Source organism: Somniosus microcephalus, chromosome 14, assembly GCF_052327205.1.
Source record: "Somniosus microcephalus isolate GS21.2 chromosome 14, FLI_Smic_1.0, whole genome shotgun sequence".
NCBI lineage: Eukaryota > Metazoa > Chordata > Chondrichthyes > Squaliformes > Somniosidae > Somniosus > Somniosus microcephalus.
In genome coordinates this window covers 71,578,726-71,603,437 of record NC_141000.1, presented here as the reverse complement: position 1 = coordinate 71,603,437, position 24,712 = coordinate 71,578,726, and the positions used below count along the sequence as shown (strand labels likewise).

At 42.5% G+C, this 24,712-nt stretch overlaps 1 protein-coding gene across 1 annotated transcript in view; it reads right to left on the bottom strand.

Moving 5' to 3' along the window:
- Window positions 1-24,712, bottom strand: part of usp9 (ubiquitin specific peptidase 9) — a 244,275-nt gene that overhangs the window by 180,921 nt on the left and 38,642 nt on the right. Inside the window, exons 3-6 of the mRNA XM_086007397.1 lie at window positions 8,695-8,840; window positions 8,518-8,597; window positions 6,007-6,119; window positions 2,824-3,042 (exon numbers count right to left, since the gene is read on the bottom strand). Of these exons, the coding sequence (XP_085863523.1) occupies window positions 2,824-3,042; window positions 6,007-6,119; window positions 8,518-8,597; window positions 8,695-8,840 (558 nt within the window). The remainder of the gene's footprint in view (window positions 1-2,823; window positions 3,043-6,006; window positions 6,120-8,517; window positions 8,598-8,694; window positions 8,841-24,712) is intronic.

The following is a 24,712-nucleotide window of genomic DNA, read 5'->3' as shown; positions in this document are numbered from 1 at the left end:
CAGGCGTAAGGCCTGCTTTTATCAAGGTAAGTGGTGAATTAATTAAAATTAAAACATTTTTTCCCACAGGTTTATTATTTTTAAATACTTTAAAGCAAAGTAAGTTTATTTTTAGCCCCGTTAAAATATAAAATTATTTTTTTCAAAAATTTAAATTTGTTTAAAAGTTATTTCATGTAATTTATAGTGTATTTAAAAAATGTGATTTTTAAAAAATTTATTTGAAGGTTTAGTGCTATTTTGGGGCCGTAGTATTTATAAGTCTTGACAGCACTTCCTGTCAAGACTTATGAATGGAGCATTCCCTGCTCCGATTGGCTGCCCATGGCCCACATGATCCCAGGGGACGCATCGAACTAACTGCGCCCCTGGGATACGCAAGCACTGCGTGCCGGCAAGCTGGACCAGGCCCCGGATCGGAATTCCACGGGGCCCGACAGCTCAACGGCCGGCGCGCAAGGTAAGTGCAGGTTGGGGGCTTACACTTGCGGGAAGCCCCCGACCTGGATTTCTGGGCCAATATAGTCAAGCAGAGTCAGCATGGTTTTAAGCAAGGGAAATCATGTTTGACAAATTTGCTGGAATTCTTTTGAGGATGTAACGAGCAGGGTGGATAAAGGGGAACCAGTAGATGACGTGTATTTGGATTTCCAGAAGGCATTCGATAAGGTTACTACACAAGATAAGAACTCACAGGGTTGGGGATAATATATTAATTAGCATGGATAGAGGATTGGCTAACTAACAGAAAAGAGAGAGTCGGGATAAATGGGACATTTTCAGGTTGGCAAACTGTAACTAGTGGGGTACCACAGGGATCAGTGCTGGGGCCTCAACTATTTACAATCTATATTAATGACTTGGATGAAGGGACTGAGTGTAATGTAGCCAAATTTGCTGATGATGCAAAGATAGGTGGGAAAGCAAATTGTGTGGAGGACACAAAGAATCTCCAAAGGGATATAGATAGGCTAAGTGGGCAAAAATCTGGCAGATGGAGTTTAATGAGGGAAAATGTGAGGATTATCCACTTTGATAGGAAAAAAAAAAAAAAAATGATTTAAATGGGGAGAAATTACAAAATGCTGAGGTAAGAGGGATCTGGGGGTCCTTGTACATGAATCACAAAAGTTAGCATGCAGGTACAGCAAGTAATTAGGAAGGCAAATGGAATATTAGCCTTTATTGCAAAGGGAATAGAGTATAAAAGTAGGGAAGTCCTGTTACAACTGTACAGGTCGTTGGTGAGACCACACCTGGAGTACTGCGTACAATTTTGGTCTCCTTACTTAAGGAAGGATATATTTAAGGAGGGATATACTTGCATTCAGAGAAGTTTCACGAGGTTGATTCCGGAGATGAATGGCTTGTCTTAAGAAAGGTTGAGCCTATACTCACTAGAGTTTAGAAGAATGAGGGGGGATCTTATTAAAACATAAGATTCTGAAGAGGCTCGACAGGGTAGATGCAGAGAGGATGTTGCCCCTCGTGGGGGAATCTAGAACTGGGGGCATAATTTCAAAATAAGGGGGCACCCTTTTAAATCGGAAATGAGGAAGAATTTCTTCTCAGAGGATCATGAATCTTTTGAATTCTCTTTCCCAGAGAGCTGTGGAGGCTGTGTCATTGAACATATTTAAGGTGGAGACAGACATATTTTTGAAAGGTAAGGGAGTCAAGGGTTATGGGGAGCGGGCAGGGAAGTGGAGTTGAGGCCAAGATCAGATCAGCCATGATCTTATTCAATGGTGGAGCAGGCTCGAGGGGCCAAATGACTACTCCTTCTCTTACATCTTATGTCCAAATTAATTTTCATGTGTAGATCTTTAATCCCAGCAGTGAGGGGAGAGTTTCTCACTGCTGGGTGTAAGGACACTATATTGGGGGGGGGGGGGGGGGGGGGGTGGGTGGTGAGGAGCGGATTAGCACAGTGTATTCGCTTGCTGCCTTTTTACCAGCAATTCTTGCTCAAAAAAAGACAGCAAGTTAATACACTTTACTAACCAATTTCTACATATTTTGCCCTCAACAATTTTCCCCTCTTCTTCTGGAGGCATGGACTCCTTGCTGAGGTATGATTCCACAGCCACTAACAGCCCTCCGTCAGTTATGGCCATGATTCAGTTGAGAGCTCGGATTGGAAGGCTATCACAGCTAAGCCTTTTCCTGCCCTCAATTCAATGTGGAAGACACACACAGCTCCATCCAGAACTGCTAGATAATTATCAGGAGTGGAAACCCTGACTAATTGTTCCCTCCCTAATGCAAGACATTTGGACCAATTTTAGTATGCCAGTTGCTACTCCAGGTGAGAAGTTAATTCAGCAGAGACCAGACATCAAATCTGGAATCACCTTAATATGCATGACTCAGATATTGACTGGATAAACTTGCTGAGACTTCCGGGGAACTTTTACTTGATCTTTAGAATTTCACTTGGTCAGTACAATGATCCGAATCAACAGTAGGATAATAAGGAAATAGACAAACCAATATTGTATACAGATGTGCATTAAAGTGGACATGTGCTTCTTATAGCTTGCAGTTACCTCAAATTTCTTCAAAAATATATTTCCACATTTGGCACCCACACATTGCTCAGCAGTAAAAGTGTGCATGCTTCCAGGAAATATCCTGATGGCTTTAAATTGTCAAGATTTGCCTCCTTTCGAAACAAATTAATTCCAGTTCACTGAAGTGCACAGTTACAATCATGTGTACAATTATAATAATGCTCATAATAAACTGCAACAAGTGCTAGTTAATTTGCAACCATAATAGTGAAGTCCCATTAAGCATAACAAAATGGAAGATTCTCCAAACCTTTGGTGAACGTGGGTCAGGTGGACGTGCAAAGAGTTCATCTTCAGCCAGCTGGACTCCAGCAGGAACAGTCTCAGAGGGGCGTGTACCATTGTAGATATGAAATTTGCAGTGAGGATTTAAGGCCATAGCGAGGAGTTCAAGAAGAGGAAACCAGTCCTGGGACAGCTTGGCCACACACAGTTCTATGAGGCGATGAGTATTATTTATAATACATCTCTTAAAGGGAAGAAAAAATAGCAGTTGTACAGTTTGTATGTAAATTATTAGACCAGAGTTTGCAACAATGTACTTCATGATGGATTACATCAGTGAAAAGATAATTCAATTCCAACTCATCAGATATGCCAAGACCCAGACTAAGCGATACAACACACTAGTGGAAGCATCCTATTAAGTGCTATGGAGCCCAGTTTGGCCGATCTGTGCTTCTACGCACCAATTCTTCATACAACTTTATCATTTTTTTTTTAGTCCACAGGATTATTGCTAAAAAGGAGCCAATAAGTATTTAGCTGCCTAGCCCAGCTCCTACTTCATACTGACAGGGATCCAATTCAACCCCAGATCAAGAACAAGCCCCAACGGTGGGTCTTAATCTTGGTTCTGATTCAGAGCTGAATAGTTTTTGTTTGCAGTGGGAAAACAGGAAAATTTTAACAAATCTTTTATTCCCTAGAAGTGAATGGTCAGTGGGCTGTGTGTTTTAATGCTTGCCTCACTAGAAAATCATCAAGTTGCACTCTTTGAGCAAGTTGGGCCACAAGATGAAATAGCAAAAATAATTAGGGAAGGAGAAACCACCAGGATCACAGAAGCACATCTGATAACATAACAAAGATTACTTCTGTTGAGGACACTTGCCTCCATCCTCAGCTGTAGCTTGAAAGCGCAACAGTATAGGCATTAATGCTCTCAATAGAAGGGTGTATTTGTGCTATTGGAGAAATAAAGCAATTTTCAAAACCCAGTGTACAACTGATTTTTGTGTGCTTTCCCCAGAAATTTTCACACAATTGATGACACTAATCCAATTAGGCACTTTGTGTTTAAGTACGGGCATGCATAGTACTGCTGGTTGCAAGGAGCGTTTTGTTAAATAACTGCAGCCACTAAATTTTGCATTCCTCCAACTTGCTTATTTTTTCAGACCTATAACTTTTCCCATCTACTTCCCAAATTAGATGAAGGCGTATTATCAGTGGTGTTAATCATCCTCTGGCAAGATCCTCATTGGTGAGGTGGTGTATTTCCACATCCTTGTAACATTATAATCTCGGGTCAGGACGAAGGGAGAGGTTTAAAATTAGGCTGGATAGTAATATTTGATTTAAGAATTAATAGGAGAACTGGGATGGGAATAAGCACGAAGATTTTTTTTGCCTTAATTTCCAATCTAGGCCTGTCATATTGATCAATAAGTAAGGGGAAAGCTCGATAAACACACGAGGGAGAAAGCAATAGAAGAATATGTTGATAGGGTTAGATGAAGAGTAGGCTCGTGTGGAGCATAAGCCAAATGGGTAGTTTCTGTACTGAAAATACTATGTAATGCTCTCCAAGTGCTTATTACATTTGCGATTTTGAACTGTGAAGACAACAATATTTAGTTAAAGAAGTGACATTTTAGCATGTAGTTGTCTTAAAAATAATAGAGAAGCCATGTACTTGGCTACAGCATTGGTACCGCGGGTCTCGCTTTTCCGATACTTTCTTGCTCCTGAGGAGCCAACAAAATGTTATTGTCCAATACCCAACTTGCTAAATGTTATTTAGCTATGACTTAGAGAAGATTTAATTATATATGGAATTCCTCCAGTTTTGTGGTCAATAAAATATTCCCTTTCAACAGAAAAGGCATCAAATTTCAGCTTTTATATCAAAATAACTAAAACTCTGGTAATGTAGCCAAAGTCCTATCCAAAGTAAAAAAAAAAAAGCAATGTTGGCTATAATGAATCTTGCGACGCAACTCCAATGAGCCCAATTGTTTAGAAAAGGCTAAACATGAAGGTGCTGCAATCTCAAAGGCTATAACTATGACAAGGTCTTTGACGAAACACCTGGGTGTTCAGATCAGGCTTAGTGCAAGACCCCTTGTATGGGTAGTTCCACTATAATGAGTCTCAAGTACTTTCAATGTGGTCTCAAACATCAGTTTTTGCACTCTGGTCTTCTACAGCTACTTGACAAACCATTGGTATGACCACCATTTGCCCCCAAGAAACTCACTCTACTGAATCTTGGTGGAAGCCCAAGAACTGGCAAGTGTAACTTTCCCAAACATCCTACTTTTGTCCACACCCCCAGTGAGATGAACTCCCAGACATGATTCACATCAATAGATTTGTAATCATTGCCTGGTTGGGTCAACATCCAGGCTATTTTCCTTCTGAGCTCTTCTCTTCCTTGACTGCAATCAGGCAGCTTTCTACTTTGTCACCAAGGAAATCATTAAGAATCCTTTAAAAGTTCAATCAAGGAGAAATTTAGCCCAATTAATTTGACAATGTTTTTTTAATGTTCTAAGATGCAGTACCCAAAACTGCATACATAACTGTCGTCCAAACATTGCCTTGTATAAATTTATCATAACCTATTTGCACTTGTAGTTTGCCCCTATTTATTAAACCCAAAATGATATTTTTTTAGGCTTTATCTACCTGCACTCACACTTGCAAAGAATTGTGTCTGCACCTCCACATCACTGTTCCTGCACCCCATTCAGGGTCTTTCTATTAAGTTTATACTCCCATTCCCTTTTATCCTCTCAAAATGCATTGCTACACTTTTGTAAACTACTAATCCACCAATTATAGAGACTAGAACTTTCTCTGAACACGAACAGGGGAAAATGCTATTCAGCACAGCAAAGAATTCTGTTGTTTAGAATGAAGCCTTTATGGGAATGGGGAAAATGAACCTGTGACAGCTGCTGTATGGGTGGCCACCTTTCAAAGGAATAAGATATCAGGCGTTATTAATTTGTGCGTGAAGAAAAAACTTGTGGCAACGGAAGCAGCTGCATCGATGTTTCAAAAGGCAGCTTTCACTGAATTATCATTTAACTTCGTATAAAGTGAGAAAGTCTGATGCTTCTCTATTTACTCAAATAATTTTTACTAAAATACAAGCTTTATGAATTTCCAACGTAACATTTCACCACAAGCAAAAAATACTTACATGAATCTCAAATTTCCAACCACTCACAGCCTCATCAGTAAGAATTTTTGTAAAGGAAATTGTGAGCCCATCACGGAAAAAGCGTTGACATGCTTCACTTTTAATATCAAGGCCTTGAATTGAAAAAAAGAATTACATCTGATCAAAACTACTGGGAACATGGCTATACTTGTTTCGATATGAAATTCTACCAACAAATCAGAGAAGCTGAAATTCTAATACATAAACAAATCCAATTATTTTTGTGATTGTACACAGATACAAATTTGAAGTTAAACAGGCCAGCACACTACTGAAACAGGCCAGCACACTACTGAAACAGGCCAGCACACTACTGAAACAGGCCAGCACACTACTGAAACAGGCCAGCACACTACTGAAACAAAGTTATTTGAAGATGACCCCATCTCACACTGACATACTAATAAAATTTTAACAAACTGAACTCTTGAGTTTGATGATACAAGATTTGGACTTCCAACGATGCTTCAAATTCAGCATCACACTACACTCTCAAAACTGAGTCAATGTCACAGACTTGGTCGAATTGGGAGCATCTGGATAAATTGTTCAAGGAATTAAGTCTTGGGACACCAGGCTCAGATTTTTAAATTCTTTAATTTCTGATGTTTATGAACTTTTATGAATTAGGGCTTTGGGCCTGCAGTAGCAATAAGGGAAGCTACAGAACATTTACTTTTATAATCCAAAAAATCTTTGACAAAACAATTCAGCACTCAACTATATCATTTTAAGGATCTAAATTTTAATACTATATTTTGCACTCCATAGTATAAGGAAGCAATGTAATTACACAATGTCACTCAACAGCATTAATAACATATCTGTGGCGTAGACCCTGGATTATACAAAAAGCTGCAGGGTAACTGTACTATTATCCAAATAATTTCTTAATGAAGTATGAAGTAAAATAGTTTAAGCACTTTTAGGACATTTGGAACAAAGTTCAATTGGTCATTTATGAACATGTGGTCTCTTGATGCAGCTGCATGTCTGAATGATAAATTGTCCCAACAATATTTAGATGTCTTAGAAACAAGTTTCACTGTAATTAAACTACCTGCTGAATTTCCCATACATCACTTTCACAACATTGTTGTAGAAAATAGAGAGAACACAATGCCTTCAACTGCAGTATTTTATAGAGAACTTACTTTTCAAGACAATGAAGATTTATAAGAATTTTCAAATTTTGATAAACTGAATGGTTTAATTAATTCATCTAAACTGTGACACACCTAAATAGAAAAATATCTCCTACTTCACTGCTTTCTTCAAATTAAACTTTCCAGGTGCCATGCCTATTTATTGGTGTCGCCCAGGCAGCACTGAGTATTTTTATACTAATCAAAAATACTATAAAATAGTTACAAAGAACTCCTCGTTCCTGAGAAGCGCTCTCATGTATTTAGTGCTGAAGCTGATCCATTGAGATGCATCACATCAGGTCTTCCAATTGAAAAAGATCTGTTCAAACAGCTGGTGGGATCATCTTTTGACTAGTTACTACTGACATATGTGAAGACTGACATTCATCACTCTGGATTCCAATCCTACCACTCAAGTGTAAATGCAGTTGGTACTGGCCAAGGCAATTCACTAAGTGCCATGATCAGCATCCAAGAGCTGGTAGACTGCCAAGTTCCACAAGAGTTAATGGCACCTAGTCACAGATTGACCTGCCAAAAGGGTTCGATAGGGTAGAAGTAGAGAAGCTGTTTCCACTTGTGGGGGGCCGGGGGAAGAGTCCAAAACTAGGGGCCATAAATATAAGATAGTCACTAATAAATCCAATAGGGAATTCAGGAGAAACTTATTTACCCAGAGAGTGGTTAGAACGTGGAACTCGCTGTAAGGAGTAGTTGAGGTGAATAGTATAGATGCATTTAAGGGGAAGCTAAGCAAGTACATGAGGGAAAAAGGAATAGAAGGAAATGCTGATAGGGCGAGATGACAAGCATCAACACCAGCATGGACCAGTTGGACCGAATGGTCTGTTTCTGTGCTGTACATGCAATGTAATTACATGTAAAATAAAACATTTGATGGCCTTCTCAAGCCAGGTCAAGTGTCCACGGATTTGCTTTTGGTATAGATAAATGAAAAATCTCCCTAAGGAAGGAGGCATTGTCTACATCACACAGTTCTTGCGGGTAGGAGGGATATTTTTATCTTCCCTTTGAAAATAGGTGTTGTGGCTATAACTCTCAGCTTACACTGAATGTGCCTCAACATTAAATCAAGCACCAATAGGTACCAATGACAACTAACCAAAAAGAAAAGCACTACCAGATGGTTCTCTGAATAACCTTATTTCTCCAAATCAAAAGGGCCATCAGTTTTACCCCATACAATTAAAACAAACATTCAGAAGCATTTTCCTCAATCCTTGAAATGTAAACCAAATATTTCAACTAGTCAACCTGTTCACATTCTAAAAGCCAAAGTACTCATTTTTCTAGTATACTTAACACGATTTTGAAAACTTACTTTTTTTACTAAGATCTATAGCAGCTTCTAGTAGAACTTCTAATTCACCTTTAGGCAACACTGGAACTACCCAACGAGGTCTGAAGAAAGCAAATAGAAAAGTGAAAATAATGTACATGAGTACAAATTATTAAATTTGTTTCATTTTTTTTTTTTTTTTAGACTAGTTGCACTCACCTATTAATCATATCATCCAGCTTTGCCAAATCAGTGTGAGGAAATGCAGGCTCCTCCTCCTCAAGTTGAGGAGGAGCATCACCCTGACCTTGCTCATCAGGAGGGCTCACTGGTGAGTTCTCACTTGATGTATTGGGAGACGAGGTCTGTTGTAAAGAAAAAACACATTCAATGTTGAGTCGATTTTATTTTATTGTAACCCATAAGTTACAAAGTCTATGCTCAAACCAATTTCCCATTAAGCATCATTTTAATTGAAGATCAAATCCAGATCAAAAAAAATTGCATTTCAAAATTCTGATCATTTAAGAAAATTTCTCTTTTTCCTATACTTGCTCATTTGTTGGATACCTCCTTTTCGAGTAAAAGTCCCCTTTATTTCCATTCAATGTTAAACATGCTTATATTCCACAATACATTAATAAGCATGTAGAGGCAGAAAAATAAATCAGTATTACAGCATGAACAGTGATCAACATGTCGAAAATAAAATCTTCTGGTAATCTAATTGGTGTTAAATATTCTGACAAGATTCTAGAACTGGTCTTTCGTAAAGTTTCTTGATGAAAAGCAGCCCCATAAAAAGGTTAGATATTGACATTTCGTAGAATTTTTTTTTCGTAGTGCTAACCATAAATCAATTTTTATACTGTACAACTAGGAAGGAGGCATTGCTGGAGCTGGTGCTGGGGAATGAGGTGGGCCAGGTCGACCAAGTGTCTGTGGGAGAACACTTGGGTACGAGTGATCATCGTATCAGAAGATTTAGATTCGCAATGCAGAGGAGCAAGGAACAATCTAGAGTGGAACTTCTATACTGGAATAGGGCTAGCTTCAATGGGATGCGAAAAGATCTCGCCAGGGTAAAACGGAACCAAAGACTGACAGGAAAAACTGTAATGGAACAATGGGTGATCTTTAAAGGAGGAGATGTTCCAAGTACAGCTAGGTACAATCAGCTAGGTACATTCCAACAAGGAAGGGTAAGGGAACCAAAGCAAGGGCTCCTTGGATGACGAGGGAGATAGAGAGGATGATGAAACAAAAAAAGAGGGTGCATGATAAATCAGGTGAATTCTTCAAGGGAGAATTAGACCAAATACAATAAGTTGAGAGGGGATGTGAAGATGAAAATAAGATTGGCAAAGAGAGAATGAGTGTAGAATGGCGTTTAACATAAAAGGGAACCCAAAAATCTTCTACCAGTATGTAAACAGTAAGTGGGTAGGAAGAGGCGGGGTGGGGCCTATTAAAGACAAAGGTGGTGATATATGCTTAGAAGCGCAGGGCAAGGCTAGAATACTCAATGAGTACTTTGTATCGGTGTTTACTAAGGAGGAGGATGCTAATAAAATATCAGTAGAAGTGGAAAAGGTAGAAGCAATGGAAGGGATGAAAATTGATAGACAGGATGTACTAGAAAGGCTGGGTATGCTTAGAGCGGACAAGTCGCCTGGTCCAGATGGCTTGCATCCCAGGTTGCAAAGGGAATTGGGGGAGGAGATAGCGGGAGGGCTTGCCATAATTTTCCAATCTTCCCTAGATGCGGGGGAGGTGCCTGAGAATTGGAAAGTGGCAAATGTGACTCCATTGTTCAAGAAAGAGTGTAAGGATAATCCTAGTAACTACAGGCCGGTGGGTAAAGTTTCAGAAACAATAATCAAGGAAAAAATTAACAGGCACTTGGAAAGGTTTAAGCTAATTGAGAGCCAACACGGGTTTGTAAAAGCAGATCGTGTTTAACTAACCTAATTGAATTTTTTGATGAATTAACAGAGAGGATTGAAGAAGGGAATGCAATGGATGTTGTCGACATGGATTTTCGGACAGCGTTTGACAAAAGTACCACACAGAAGGCTGGTTAACAAAATTGAGGATCATGGATTAGGTGGGTCAGTGGCAGCTTGGATAAGGAATTGGCTTAAGGACAGAAAACAGCAAGTCGTGGTAAATGGCTGTTTTTCAGATTGGAGGATGGTAGACAGTGGTGTTCCCCAAGGGTCAGTGCTGGGGCCACTGCTTTCTTTGATATATATATAAATGACCTGGATATTGGAATACAGAGTAGAATTTCTAAATTTGCCAATGACACCAAACTTGGGGGTGTGGCAAACAGTGAGGATACCAATCGACTGCAACAGGACATAGAAAAACTAGCAGAATGGGCAGACAAGTGACAAGATGGAATTTAATACAGAGAAGTGTGAGGTGATACATTTTGGCAGAAGGAACAAGGAGAAGCAATATTCACTTAATGGCACAGTTTTAAAGAGTGTGCCGGGACAGAGTGATCTGGGAGTTAATGTGCATAGGTCCATGAAGGTGGCAAGACATATTGAGAGAGGGTGGTTAACAAAGCATATGGGATCTTGGGCTTCATAAATAGAGGTATTGAGTACTAAAGTAGAGAAGTTATGCTGAACCTTTATAAAGCGCTGGTTAGGCCACAACTGGAGTATTGCGTCCAGTTCTGGTCACCACACTTTAGGAAGGATGTGAAGGCCCTTGAGAGGGTGCAGAGGAGATTTACCAGAATGGTTCCGGGGATGGGGGATCTTAGCTACAGGACAGGTTGGAGAAGCTGGATTTGTTTTTATTCGAGCAAAGGAGGTCGAGGGGTGATTTGATAGAGGTGTACAAGATTATGACGGGTTTGGATAGGCAATACGGGGAAAGGCTGTTCCCACGAGCTGATGGTACAAGGACTAGGGGGCACAGATTTAAGGTTTTGAGCAAGAGATACAAGGGGGATGTGAGGAAAATCTTTTTTTTACGCAGCGAGTGGTGATGACCTGGAATTCGCTGCCGACGGAAGTGGTGGAAGCGGAGATACTCAATGTTTTCAAGGGGAGACTGGATAGGCACTTGAGGGAAATAAACTTGCAGGGCTCCCCAGCGGGGGAATGGCACTGACTACAACTCCTTCTGCACCGTTATGACTCGATATCAATGCAGAAGCAACATTTAGTGTCAGCATTAGCCCAGTGGTAGCACTATCGCCCAAGAGCCAGAAGGTTCAAGTCCCACTCCAGAGGCTAGAGTACATAATCTAGGCTGACACTTAAGTGCAGTACTGAGCAGGTGCTGCACTGTTGGAGGTGCCGTCTTCTGGATAAGACGCCTGCCACCTCAGCTGGACTTAAATGACGCTATTCGAAGAAGTGCAGGTGAACATTTATCCCTCAAACAACATCACAAAAGAAAAATAATCTGGTCATTATCTTTGACGTTTGCGAGATCTTGCTGTGCACAAATTGTCTGTCATGTTTGCTACATTACAAAAGAGTGACTACACTTCAAACTGCTTCATTGGCTGTAAAGCGCTTTGGGAAGTCATGAGGTTGTGAAAGATGTTATCTAAATGCAAAGTCTTTCTTAGTAGCCCGACTAAGAAAATTTTAACATGTCTCAAATCATTTCACTGAATCAATTCCTTGTCACATTTTCACAACAGGACTAAATCTGGTGTAGTCTTGAAGCCTGTGGGATTAAAGGGGCAGTGGCAGCGTGGACACAAAATTGGCTGAGAGACAGAAAGCAGAGAGTAATGGTGAACGGAGGGAAGTATGCAGTGGTTTTCCCACAGGGATCAGTATTCGGACCACTGCTCTTTTTAATATACATCAATGACATGGACTTGGGTATAGGAGGAATAATTTCAAAGTTTGAAGATGACAAGATTTGGAAATGTAAATAGTGAGGGCGATAGTACCAGACTTCAGGGGTACATAGACAAACTGGTGAAATGGGCACACATGGCAGATGAAATTTAACGGAGAAGTATGAAGTGATACATTTTGGAAGGAAAAATGAGGAGAGGCAATATAAATTAAATGGTACAATTTTAGAGGGGTGCAGGAACAGAGACCTAGTGGGTCACATACACAAATCTTTGAAGGTGGCAGGACAAGTTGATAACTTAAAAAGCATGCAGGATCCTTGGCTTTATAAATAGAGGCATAGAGCACAAACGCAAGGAAGTTATGGTAAACCATTATAAATCACGGGCTAGGCCTCTGCTAGAGCAGTGTGTCCAATTCTGGACATCACACTTTAGGAAGCATGTCAAGGCCTCGGAGAAGGTGCAGAGAAGATTTACCAGAATGGTACCAGGGAGGAGGAACTTTAATTATGTGGAGAGACTAGAGATGCTGGGATTGTTTTCCCCATACAGCAGAGAAGGTTATGGGGAGATTTGATAGAAGTGTTCAAAATTATAAGGGGTTTTGAGAGTAGATGGAGAGAAACGATTCCACTGGCAGGTGGGTCAGTAACCAGATGCCACAGGTTTAATGTAATTGGCAAAAAATCCAGGCGGGATTACATAGGATATACAGCACAGAAACAGGCCATGCCGGTATTTATGCTCCACACGAGCCTCCTCCCGTCTTTCCTCATCTAAATCAATCAATCAGCATAACCCTCTATTCCCTTTTCTCTCATATGCTTTTCTAGCCTCCCCTTAAATGCATCTATACTATTCGCTTCAACCACTCCCTGTGAAAACAATTAGGGAGGCAAAGAGGAACTATGAAGTTAAATTATCAAGGAACATAAAGCAAAATAGTAAAATATTTTATAAGCACATCAATAAAAAAGGTTGGGATGGGAATAGGGCCATTAAGGGATAGTCAGGATAATACCACAGGTAACGATAGAGAGATGGCAGAAATATTAAATACTTATTTTGCTTCAGTATTTACCAGGGAGATAGAACAGGTGGACATGACATTGGATGATGAGATTAGTAATGAGATAAGTGCATTTAAAATTTAAAAAGGGGATATATTAAATAAATTAATCAAACTCGGAGGATAAAACCCCTGGTCCAGATGGATTGCATCTACGCATTTTAAAAGAATCTGGGGAAGAGATAGCAGAGGCATTACTACGCATATCTAATAATTCGGTAGGAAAAGGTATAGTGCCAGAGGACTGGCGGATAGCGAACCTAACACCGATATTTGAGAAGGGGGATAGAACATGTCCAGAGAATTATAGACCAGTCAGCTTAACATCGGTGGTCGGAAAAATAATGGAATCCCTACTAAAGGAGAAAAATAGAACACCTAGAAACCAAAAATATGACAATGAATAGTCAACATGGATTTCAAAAGGGAAAGTCTTGCTTGACCAACCTTATTGAATTTTTTGAAGTGGTAACAGAGAGTAGACAATGGTAATTCAGTAGATGTAATTTATCTGGATTTTCAAAAGGCCTTCGATAAGGTACCCTATAATAGACTGATGAACAAGGTCAGAGAATATGGAGTCAGGGGACAAGTAGCAGAATGGTTGCTGGCTGGCTTCAGGACAAAAAGCAGAGTAGGAGTAAAGGGTCGCTATTCACAGTGGCAGAAAGTAGGTAGTGGTGTTCCACAAGGATCAGTGCTGGGACCACTGCTGTTCACAATTTAGACTTAGGAATCAAAAATACAATTTCTAAATTTGCAGACACCACCAAATTTTTTTTTTGGGGGGGGGGGGGGGGGGGAAGAAAGAGATAGTCAATACAGAGGAGGACTGCAACAAATTACAGGAGGACATTAATAAACTTGCAGAATGGGCATATAATTGGCAAATGAAGTTCAACACAGATAAATGTGAGGTATTACATTTTGGTAGGAAGAATAGGAGGGTGGGAGTCTAGGTGGGGTAGAGGAACAAAGGGATCTCAGAGTACAAATACACAAATCACAAAGTTGCGCCACAGGTTAACAAGGCCATAACAAAAGCAAACCAAGCACTAAGGTTTATTTTTAGAGGGATAGAATTGAAAAGTAGGGAAGTTATGCTAAACCTGTATCGAAACTTGGTTATGGTGTGGAGATGCCGGAGTTGGACTGGGGTGGACAAATGTAAGAAGTCACACAACACCAGGTTATAGTCCAACAGCTTTATTTGAAATCACAAGCTTTCGGAGCGCTGCTCCTTCTTCAGGTGAAGTGGAGAAATGCATAAAGACACAGCTTATATAGTCAGAGAATCATGTCAGATGTTTACAGGTAACCTTTCCAACTGCCATTTATCACACCTCGGCAGAGAGATAATCACAGCAGTCAAAGGTGTGAATGGTGTCCAAACAGGTCAGTCAGGGAAACATTACATCAAAGAACAATGAGGTGGGGTCAAATATTGCAGATGCTGAGGTCTGTATGAAAAACAAAAAAAGACAAAAACATTTTTTTTGGCTGGAAATCACAGCAGGTCCGGCCGCATCTGTGTAGAGAGAACAAGCCAATGTCGACTCGAGTCTGGATGACCCTGCATCAGGTGGGGTTACATGTAGCGTGACATGAACCCAAGATCTCGGTTGAGGCCGTCCTCATGGGTGCGGAACTTGGCTATCAGTTTCTGCTCGACGATTTTGCGTTGTCGTGTGTCTCGAAGGCCACCTTGGAGAATGCTTACCCGAAGATCGGAGGCTGAATGTCCTTGACTGCTGAAGTGTTCCCCGACTGGGAGGGAACACTCCTGCCTGGTGATTGTTGCGCGGTGTCCGTTCATCTGTTGTCGCAGTGTCTGCATGGTCTCGCCGATGTACCATGCTCCGGGGCATCCTTTCCTGCAACGTATGAGGTAGACAACGTTGGCCGAGTCACATGAGTATGTACCATGTACCTGGTGGGTGGTGTCCTCACGTGTGATGATGGTATCTGTGGTGATGATCTGGCATGTCTTGCAGAGGTTGCTGTGGCAGGGTTGTGTGGTGTTGTGGTCGCTGTTCTCCTGAAAGCTGGGTAATTTGCTGCGAACGATGGTCTGTTTGAGGTTAGGCGGCTGTTTGAAAGCGAGTAGTGGAGGCGTGGGGATGGCCTTAGCGAGGTGTTCGTCGTCATCGATGACATGTTGAAGGCTGCGAAGAACATGGCGTAGTTTCTCCGCTCCGGGGAAGTACTGGACGACGAAGGGTACTCTGTTGGTTGTGTCCCGTGTTTGTCTTCTGAGGAGGTCTATGCGATTTTTCGCTGTGGCCCGTCGGAACTGTCGATCGACGAGTCGAGCGTCATATCCCGTTCTTACAAGGGCGTCTTTCAGTGTCTGTAGGTGTCCATCGCATTCCTCCTCGTCTGAGCAGATCCTGTGTATTCGCAGGGCTTGTCCATAGGGGATGGCTTCTTTAACGTGGTTAGGGTGGAAGCTGGAGAAGTGAAGCATCGTGAGGTTGTCCGTGGGCTTGCGGTAGAGTGAAGTGCTGAGGTGTCCGTCTTTGATGGAGATTCGTGTGTCCAGGAATGAGACTGATTCTGAGGAGTAGTCCATGGTGAGTTTGATGGTGGGATGGAACTTGTTGATGTTATCGTGTAGTCTTTTCAGTGATTCTTCGCCGTGGGTCCATAGGAAGAAAATGTCGTCGATGTATCTGGTGTATAGCGTTGGTTGGAGATCCTGTGCAGCGAAGAAGTCTTGCTCGAACTTGTGCATGAAGATGTTTGCGTATTGGGGTGCGAATTTGGTCCCCATGGCTGTTCCGTGTGTTTGGGTAAAGAACTGGTTGTCGAAGGTGAAGACATTGTGGTCAAGGATGAAGCGGATGAGTTGTAGGATGGCGTCTGGAGATTGGCTGTTGTTGGTGTTGAGTACTGAGGCTGTCGCAGCGATGCCGTCATCGTGGGGGATACTGGTGTAGAGTGCCGAGACGTCCATCGTGGCGAGGAGTGTTCCTGGTTCAACTGGTCCGTGGGTGCTGAGCTTCTGTAAGAAGTCTGTAGTGTCGCGACAGAAGCTGGGGGTTCCCTGTACGATGGGTTTCAGGATGCCCTCGACATATCCAGAGAGGTTCTCACACAGGGTTCCGTTGCCTGATGCGATCGGACGTCCAGGTGTGTTGGCTTTGTGTATCTTTGGGAGGCAGTAGAAGTCTCCCACGCGGGGAGTACGTGGGATGAGAGCATGTAGGATGCTTTGAAGGTCTGGATCGAAGGTTTTGATCAGTCTGTTGAGTTGGCGGGTGTGTTCTTTGGTCGGATCTGCGGGTAACTGTCTGTAGTGTTCCTGGTTGTCCAGTTGTCGGTATACTTCTTTGCAATAGTCCGTTCTGTTCTGTATGACGATGGCACCTCTTTTGTCTGCTGGTTTGATGACGATGTTGCGGTTGGTCTTGAGCGTGGATGGCGTTGCGTTGTGCTCGGGTGACATTCTGGACGGTCTTGTGAGTGCGGCTGATGAATCTGGCGATGATGCATCTCCTGACAGCTTGAGCATACATGTCAAGCTTAGGGCAGCGACCCTCCGGAGGGGTACAATTTGACTTTTTCTTCTTCGGTTGCTGCACTGCGGATCCCTCTGTCTGCTGTTCCAGATCATTGGCTGTCTCATTGGGTTCGCTGCTGACATCTTGGGATTTGTGGAAGAATTCCCGGAGCCTCATTCTCCTGATGAATTCCTCTGTGTCTGCCGCGAGACCGACGGGGTCCATTTTGGTGGTGGGGCAGAAATTGAGCCCTCGGCTGAGAACTTCAATTTCGTCTGGTTGAAGGGTGTGGTCGGACAGGTTGACGATGGATTTCCCTGTGGTTTCAACCGTGGTACCCCGCGGGAGAGGCTTGGTTGCTGCTGCTGGTGATGCCAAGTTTCTCAAGCTTCCCGTTCTTGGTGTGCATGTAGGTAGCGTAGTTCCGTTGCCTTGTTTGTTTGGCGGTGTCTCGTAGCTGGTCTGCTGCGTCCTGAGCACAGGCTGAGAACATGGACTCCATCTCGGTTTCGAGGTTGCGGCGTCTGCTGTAGAGCTGGTGTACGAGATGGTTGAGGAGTGTGCGAGAGGTACGACGGCAGAGTCTCTCAGCGTAGTCTGTGTTGTAGGTCGACTTGAGTGGGTTAGTGATCTGTAGTCCTTTCGGGATCTTGTCTGCTTTCTTGCATCTCTGTAGAAACTTGATGTCTGTGTCGATATGCGCGATCTTCTTGGAGATCCTCTCCACTTTGAGCCGGCAGTTTGTGGTGTCGATAGTAGCCATGGTGTGGAGATGCCGGAGTTGGACTGGGGTGGACAAATGTAAGAAGTCACACAACACCAGGTTATAGTCCAACAGCTTTATTTGAAATCACAAGCTTTCGGAGCGCTGCTCCTTCTTCAGGTGAAGTGGAGAAATGCATAAAGACACAGCTTATATAGTCAGAGAATCATGTCAGATGTTTACAGGTAACCTTTCCAACTGCCATTTATCACACCTCGGCAGAGAGATAATCACAGCAGTCAAAGGTGTGAATGGTGTCCTGTTTGCATTTCTCCACTTCACCTGAAGAAGGAGCAGCGCTCCGAAAGCTTGTGATTTCAAATAAAGCTGTTGGACTATAACCTGGTGTTGTGTGACTTCTGAAACTTGGTTAGACCACACTTAGAGTACTGTGGCAGTTGTGGTCGCCATATTATAAAAAGGATATAGAGGCACTGGAGGGTGCAGAGAAAATTTACAAGGATGATACCAGAAATGTGAGGGTGTACATATCAGGAAAGGATGAACAGGCTGGGTCTCTTTTCTCTTGGAAAAAAAGGCTGAGGGGTGACCTAATAGAGGTCTTTAAAATTATGAAATATTTTCATTGAGTGGAGAGAGAGAGAATGTTTCCACTTGTGAGGAAGAGCATAACTAAAGGCCATCAATATAAGATAGTCACCAAGAAATCCAATAGGGAATTCAGAAGAAACTTCTTTACCCAAAGAGGGGGAAATTAGGATTTATTTTTTTTACTCAGCAAGCTATGATGATCTGGAATACACTGCCTGAAAGGGTGGTGGAAGCAGGTTCAATACTAATTTTCAAAAGGGAATTGGATATATACTTGAAAAGGAGAAATTTGCAGGACTATGGGGAAAGAGCAGGGGAGTGGGACTAATTGGATCGCTCTTTCAAAGAGCTGGTACAGACACGATGGGCTGAATGGCCTCCTTCTCTGCTATATGATTCTTTGATCCTATAAAATCAGCTGGGGCAATTTGGCAATAGTAAAATTTGTGAACTTCCAAGTAAGCAACCTGAACTGCATATAAATTACATTATGCACATCACCTTGCTTTTTGCTTTAAGTTGATAATCGGTAATAGTTTTACACCCTCTTCCCAAATCTGGTGTTCAAAACATCCAAGCAGTTGTCCCCAATCCTCCCACTGCCACAGTTCAACAGAAATGTTGACATTATACCCCTCAATACTGATTGACTTATCCAAAGAGGGCAGGTATGTGTGTATGAATATGATTTCACATCAATCCATAAGGAGTTCATTGAAGGCGATTCAAGTACTTTTAGGGAAGCTTCCTGCAGTTCACATCTGCTTACAAAAAATGTACAGTGACTTTGTTCAACTGTCATATTTATCAATTAGTTCATTAACACAGCAACTTTGATTATGTTCCCAAGTTTATTATGCCAGAGTTATAAGTAGTTATTGTTTCTTCTGTAGGTCATGCTGACATACTGACTGTACTTGAAACCGCATTCCTGCAATTAGGCTTTAGTAAAAGGGTGTACCAAATACTAGGTAGCCAGTCAAGTGGTGCATTCCTAGTGCACATCAATAAATTCAAACAGGAAAAAAAAGCAAGTAAAAGAAAATTGTCGGCTGATTTAAATGACTATCAGTTTCCCAAATACTAGAAGTTATAGCAATGCAGTTGTGAAACTTGATCCAAATATTTGGAATTATATGCACACTTTACCCTGTACTTTTAAATACTGTATACAGGGAGATACAAATTCTTCATGAAATCCAAGGAATCAGATAAATATGCCCAGTTCACTGTTACTCAATATCAATGTAATGTGCAGAATGCTAACTCCAATATGCTGCGACCAAGTTGAGGTCCCAAGGAGGAGTGCCAATGGATACCTTGCGCTCATCACCGGAAAGGTTTAGGGAAAAGTCAGCAGCTTCACTGAGGCATAAGAACAGGTTGCCTGCTCAGCTCTCAGCAGGGATAGAGCACATAAGGGAAAAAAAGCAACAGATAGAAATATAATTGCATAGATGCTGCCCATTACCCTGCCACTGAATAAAGAGTATCTGTTGCTGCACAGGGAGACCTGAAGAATGACGTGGACTTTCAGCCTCAGAGCTAGCTTATGGCCAATAATTATGCTGAGGATATTACTAAGTTAACAATTTTCCTCCTTGCATTCAGACACTAAATCCAAGGTAAGCAATTTTATATCTTAAGAGCACGGTGAAGAATGTCAAACAACTGCAGTAATTCACTCCCAAATCTGCAAAGTTTCTTTATAAAATACCCTCAATATATAGCCAAATCTACTTGCCAAAAATAGTGATAAAAGGCCGCGATTTTCCCTAGCGGGTCGAGGCGGGCGACGTTGGTGGCGGGTCGCGGCCCCGCTGCTGGCTCCATACTAGCCTCCAACATGACTTTCCCCTGATTGGGCTTGTTAAGCCCGCCCAGCAAGTTTCCCAACCAATTGAAGGAAGCGGGTCTGATGACGTCATTTGATGACGTGTCATCAGCCAGTTTCCTTAAAGGAACCATGTCCAAATTTACTTAGACATTTGTGCTGTCAGTGTTCTGCAGCACTGAGGTGCTGCAAACACTGACAAGCACTGCACAGAGGTGAACAGCTGCACCCAGGCTCTCCCATGACTCCCTCCATGTGTTTATAGAGGGAGTCACAGCACGTAGGGAGGGTCTCTTCCCTTTCCATGGGTGGAAGAGACCTCTCCAGAAGACCAACACAGCCTGGTTGCACATTGCACAGGAGGGCACAAGCAGGGATGTCGTCAGGAGGACCAGGCTGCAGTGGCACAAACGTTTCAATCATCTCAGTAGATCACGAAACGTTACTGCAAAGCCACACTCAACCTCATCCTGCTGTGCCACTCATCACATCCCCATCACTCTGTCTTCCCTAATCCTGCACATCCTTACTCACACCAACTTACCTTGCACCTCCACCCATCCCTCTCTATTTACATTATCACTTCCCCATCTCACAAGCTACCCCTCACACTCATCCTAGTCCAATCAAACCGACTAACAACACACATGGGTAGGCACTTGTGTTTTAGCCAATGTTCATGTGTGAAAGGAATGGCTTGGGCATTGTAGGGATGCTTTATGTTGTTGGTGTGGGGTGGAGCCAACCTGGCACATGTGGCAGCATCAAGTGAAGTAAATGTGGCCATGGTGATGCCATCCCTGGCAGCAATGTGGTCCTGTGCAGCATCAGGTGATTGCAGGGAAGGTTGATGTGCCTGGTGATGCTGGTGTTGAGGTTGATCGTGGTCAGATTCTGAGGACCAAGGTGAGAAAGTATAAAGTGCACCGATGCTGATGGAATAGATGGCAGGTGAAGTAGAGATGACAGAAGGGATCTGTCAATGGTGGGAGAGTAATGAGGTCAGACTGGATGGAGACTTGTGTAAAAACGCAGCATTCTGAATCTGTAGTGGAAGTGCAGTTGAGAAAAGCTAGTGGTTCAGGGAACATTTCTCAATCAGCTTGGAGCTTTGACTTGCCATCTGAAGCTGTCAACTTATCAGCTGATTCAACGATCAGTGATCTCCCACCTCAGCTCCACAGATGAGGTCTAAGCACAGCAGGAAACCGGTGGGCAACCAGTCAAATTCAAAAAGTTGGGGGAAAAAAGCATGGTTACGTGGCTGTAAACAAGCCACTAATGATTTGAATTGGGTCCCCTGCCGGTCGGGTCTGCTCAGCGCTGGCAGACCAGACACCGGGAAATGCAGGTGTGCGTGTTTTGACAGCGGGTTCCCGATCTGCTGTCAATCATTTCAAATTTCACAGCTGACCCACCACCCATCCCGTCCGCTGAGTGCCAGCAAAATCGCGGCCAGTCTTTACTCCCAGGTCCTTCATATCACGGACCAGCACTACAGGCAGGCACCTGAAAGAAATAGGTAGGTCTGTGATGGGTAAAAGGCAACAATTTTATTCCACTCAACGTGATTTATGTGGCGCCTTCAATGCAGAAAAAAAGATACTTCACAAAAGGAATAAAAAAGAATGGACGCAGAGTCAAAGTTGATAATAGTTGAGTGACATAGCATGGTTGAAGAGTTAGATTTGAAAGAGTATTTCAGGGAAAGAGGTGGAGGGGGTTAGGGAGGGAATTCCAGAGCATGAGGCCGAGCCAGCTGACAATTGTGGGTGGGAAGTCGCAAATGAAAAAGGGAGGAAAGAGTCAGGAACCAAGTGATCAGTGTGTGGTTGGCTTGGAGGGGTTTACAGAGATAGAGAGGGGCAAGGCCATGAAGGGGTTTAAACACGAGGATCAGAATTTTAAATTTGAGACATTGGAGGACTGGGAGCCAATGTAGGTGAGTGAGCAGAGGCTTGATGACTGAGTGGATCTTTGTGCAAGATAGGAGGCCCGCAGCAGATTTTTCGATGAGCTGAAGTATACAGAGGGTGGAGGATAGGAGGCCGACCAAGAGAATGTTAGATTAGTTGAGTATGGAGGTGATGAGGGTTTCAGCAGCAGATGGGCTGAGGCAGGGCAGAGGTGGGCAATGTTAGAGGTGGAAGTCAGCGATCTGTGTGATGGAGAGGAGATGGGGTCAGAAGCTCAGCTCATGGTAGAATAGGATTCCGGGATTACGAAGAAGCAATATTTTTTGCAAAGCAAGTTTTCTTCAGCTTCTAAACTCAATTTAAAATTCAATAGATTACAGGAGACATTAGATATAGCTCTTGGCAAAGCAAAAAATGAGCACGATTAGTACTCCTTCACCCTTAACTTTACTCGCCTGTCTTCATGCTTATTGGTATTATGGAAACAGAGTAGATACATTCACAAATTCTGAATGAATGGTGACAACTATCAATTTAAAACTCTCAAGGTCACAGCTGGTTTCAAACACATCTTCAGATCACTTAATTATTTCACTCATGATAGTAAAAAAATTAATTGTCATCTAAGTTAACAGTTTACTTGCACAATCAAAAAATGTTGGAAAAAAACACAATAAATCCTTCTGCTATCATATCCTGAAGCACTCAATCACCACGCGGTATTCAGTCTAGCAACACCCTACTGAAAACTGGCAAAACTCACCATTGACAAGGTTCTCATGAGTTGAGCCCTGGATTAGCATAGCATAATGGCACATAAAAAAATGGTAATTTCACAGGACTGAAACTAATGCAGAACACAGGAAAAATGACATAAGTTTAACAACTAGAACAAAAAAAAACCTACCACCAAATCACATTTGACATTATTTATGGGAAGTTAGTCATTATTTTCCCTATTTGACATTTTTGTTGATGTCTGTATGTCTCTCATTCTATGTTCTGTGTACTGCACCTAGATTTCTCTTCTCTTGGACCTTTCTTGTTGTGTTTCATCTTTTGTTTTGCTTTTGAAAGCGAGGTGGTGGGTGGCATAACGGAGAAGAGCGGCCACAGACAATAGGGAACATTTCTGGAAGCACTGGAAAGCAGCATGAAGTGGGTTTACCTGTAAGCACCTTGTGTCATATCTACTTTTCCAGCTGCACATTATTTGTCAAGATGTATTCTCTGCTCTCATATCCTCCATCATGTGCTGCGTCATGCCCCCTCCGCATTGTCTGTTACTCATCCGTTTCATTTGCTTGTTCAACTGAGCTCTATTGTCCACTTCCTTGATTGCTATTTACCCCCATATCACCTTGGTGGTGTTAATATTGCATTGCAGGTGTTCAACATTCCCCTTTGGCCCCTTAACATTCACCATTGTTCCTTGTTCCTATTAGCACGTTCTTATGCCACTTTGGTGCCTTGGGACATTTTTCTACATTAAAGGCTTCATATAAATGCAGGTTGTTCTTAACATTTCCCCTCCCTGCAGCTAATAACCAGCTCCCCTTTCTTTTCGAACATATTATCCTCTCTATATCATCTCTCCTCTTGACCCTCATAGCTTCTTGCGTTTTAAGATGACCCTTGTCCCATATATACTCCGTCAATGAATATCACTATCTTGCCTCTTTGCTTGCCCAATATCTGTCTGTCCCCAACATGGTATTGTGCCAACTTGCACCCGTAAAATTTCCACCACTGTAATGTTCTCTGCCTCATATTCCCCCCGCCTCCACCCCCGCTAACAACTTGCTGCTGCTGAATCCTCAATGTGTTCAGCTCCCTCAGTCCCTAAAATGTTATTTGGTGAGAGAGAATTACTTTGAAGTTGACACGTGTATAAAAGACTATCAATATGGCACAGCAGCTGGGAGAGAAAAAATAGCACAACAACCCAATAGCCAAAGCCTGCAATCGTGAGGAGGAGGACATAAAAAACCTGCAAAAGGACATAGACAGGCTAAGTGAGTGGGCAGAGATTTGGCAGATGCAATATAATGTTGGAAATTGTGAGGTTATGCACTTTGGCAGAAAAAATCAAAGAGCAAGTTATTATCTAAATGGAGAGAAACTGCAAAGTGCTACAGTACAAAGGGATCTGGGGGTCCTGGTGCATGAAACACAAAAAGTTAGTATGCAGGTGCAGCAGGTGATCAGGAAGGCCAATGGAATCTTGGCTTTTATTGCGAGGGGAATGGAGTATAAAAACAGGGAAGTCTTGCTGCAGTTATACAGGGTCTTGGTGAGGCCACACCTGGAATACTGCGTGCAGTTTTGGTTTCCATATTTAAGAAAAGATATACTTGCTCTCGAGGCGGTTCAGAGAAGGTTCACTCGGTTGATTCCGGAGATGAGGGGGGTTGACGTATGAGGAAAGGTTGAGTAGGTTGGGACTCTACTCATTGGAGTTCAGAAGAATGAGAGGCGATCTTATCGAAACATATAAGATTGTGAGGGGGCTTGATCGGGTGGATGCGGGGAGGATGTTTCCACTGATGGGTGAGATTAGAACTAAAGGGCATAATCTTAGAATAAGGGGCTGCCCTTTCAAAACTGAGATGAGGAGAAACTTCTTCACTCAGAGGGTAGTAAATCTATGGAATTTGCTACCCCAGAGCTGCGGAAGCTGCAACATTAAACAAATTTAAAATGGAGATAGACAGTTTCCTAGCAGATCAGGGAATTAGGGGTTACGGGGAGAGGGCAGG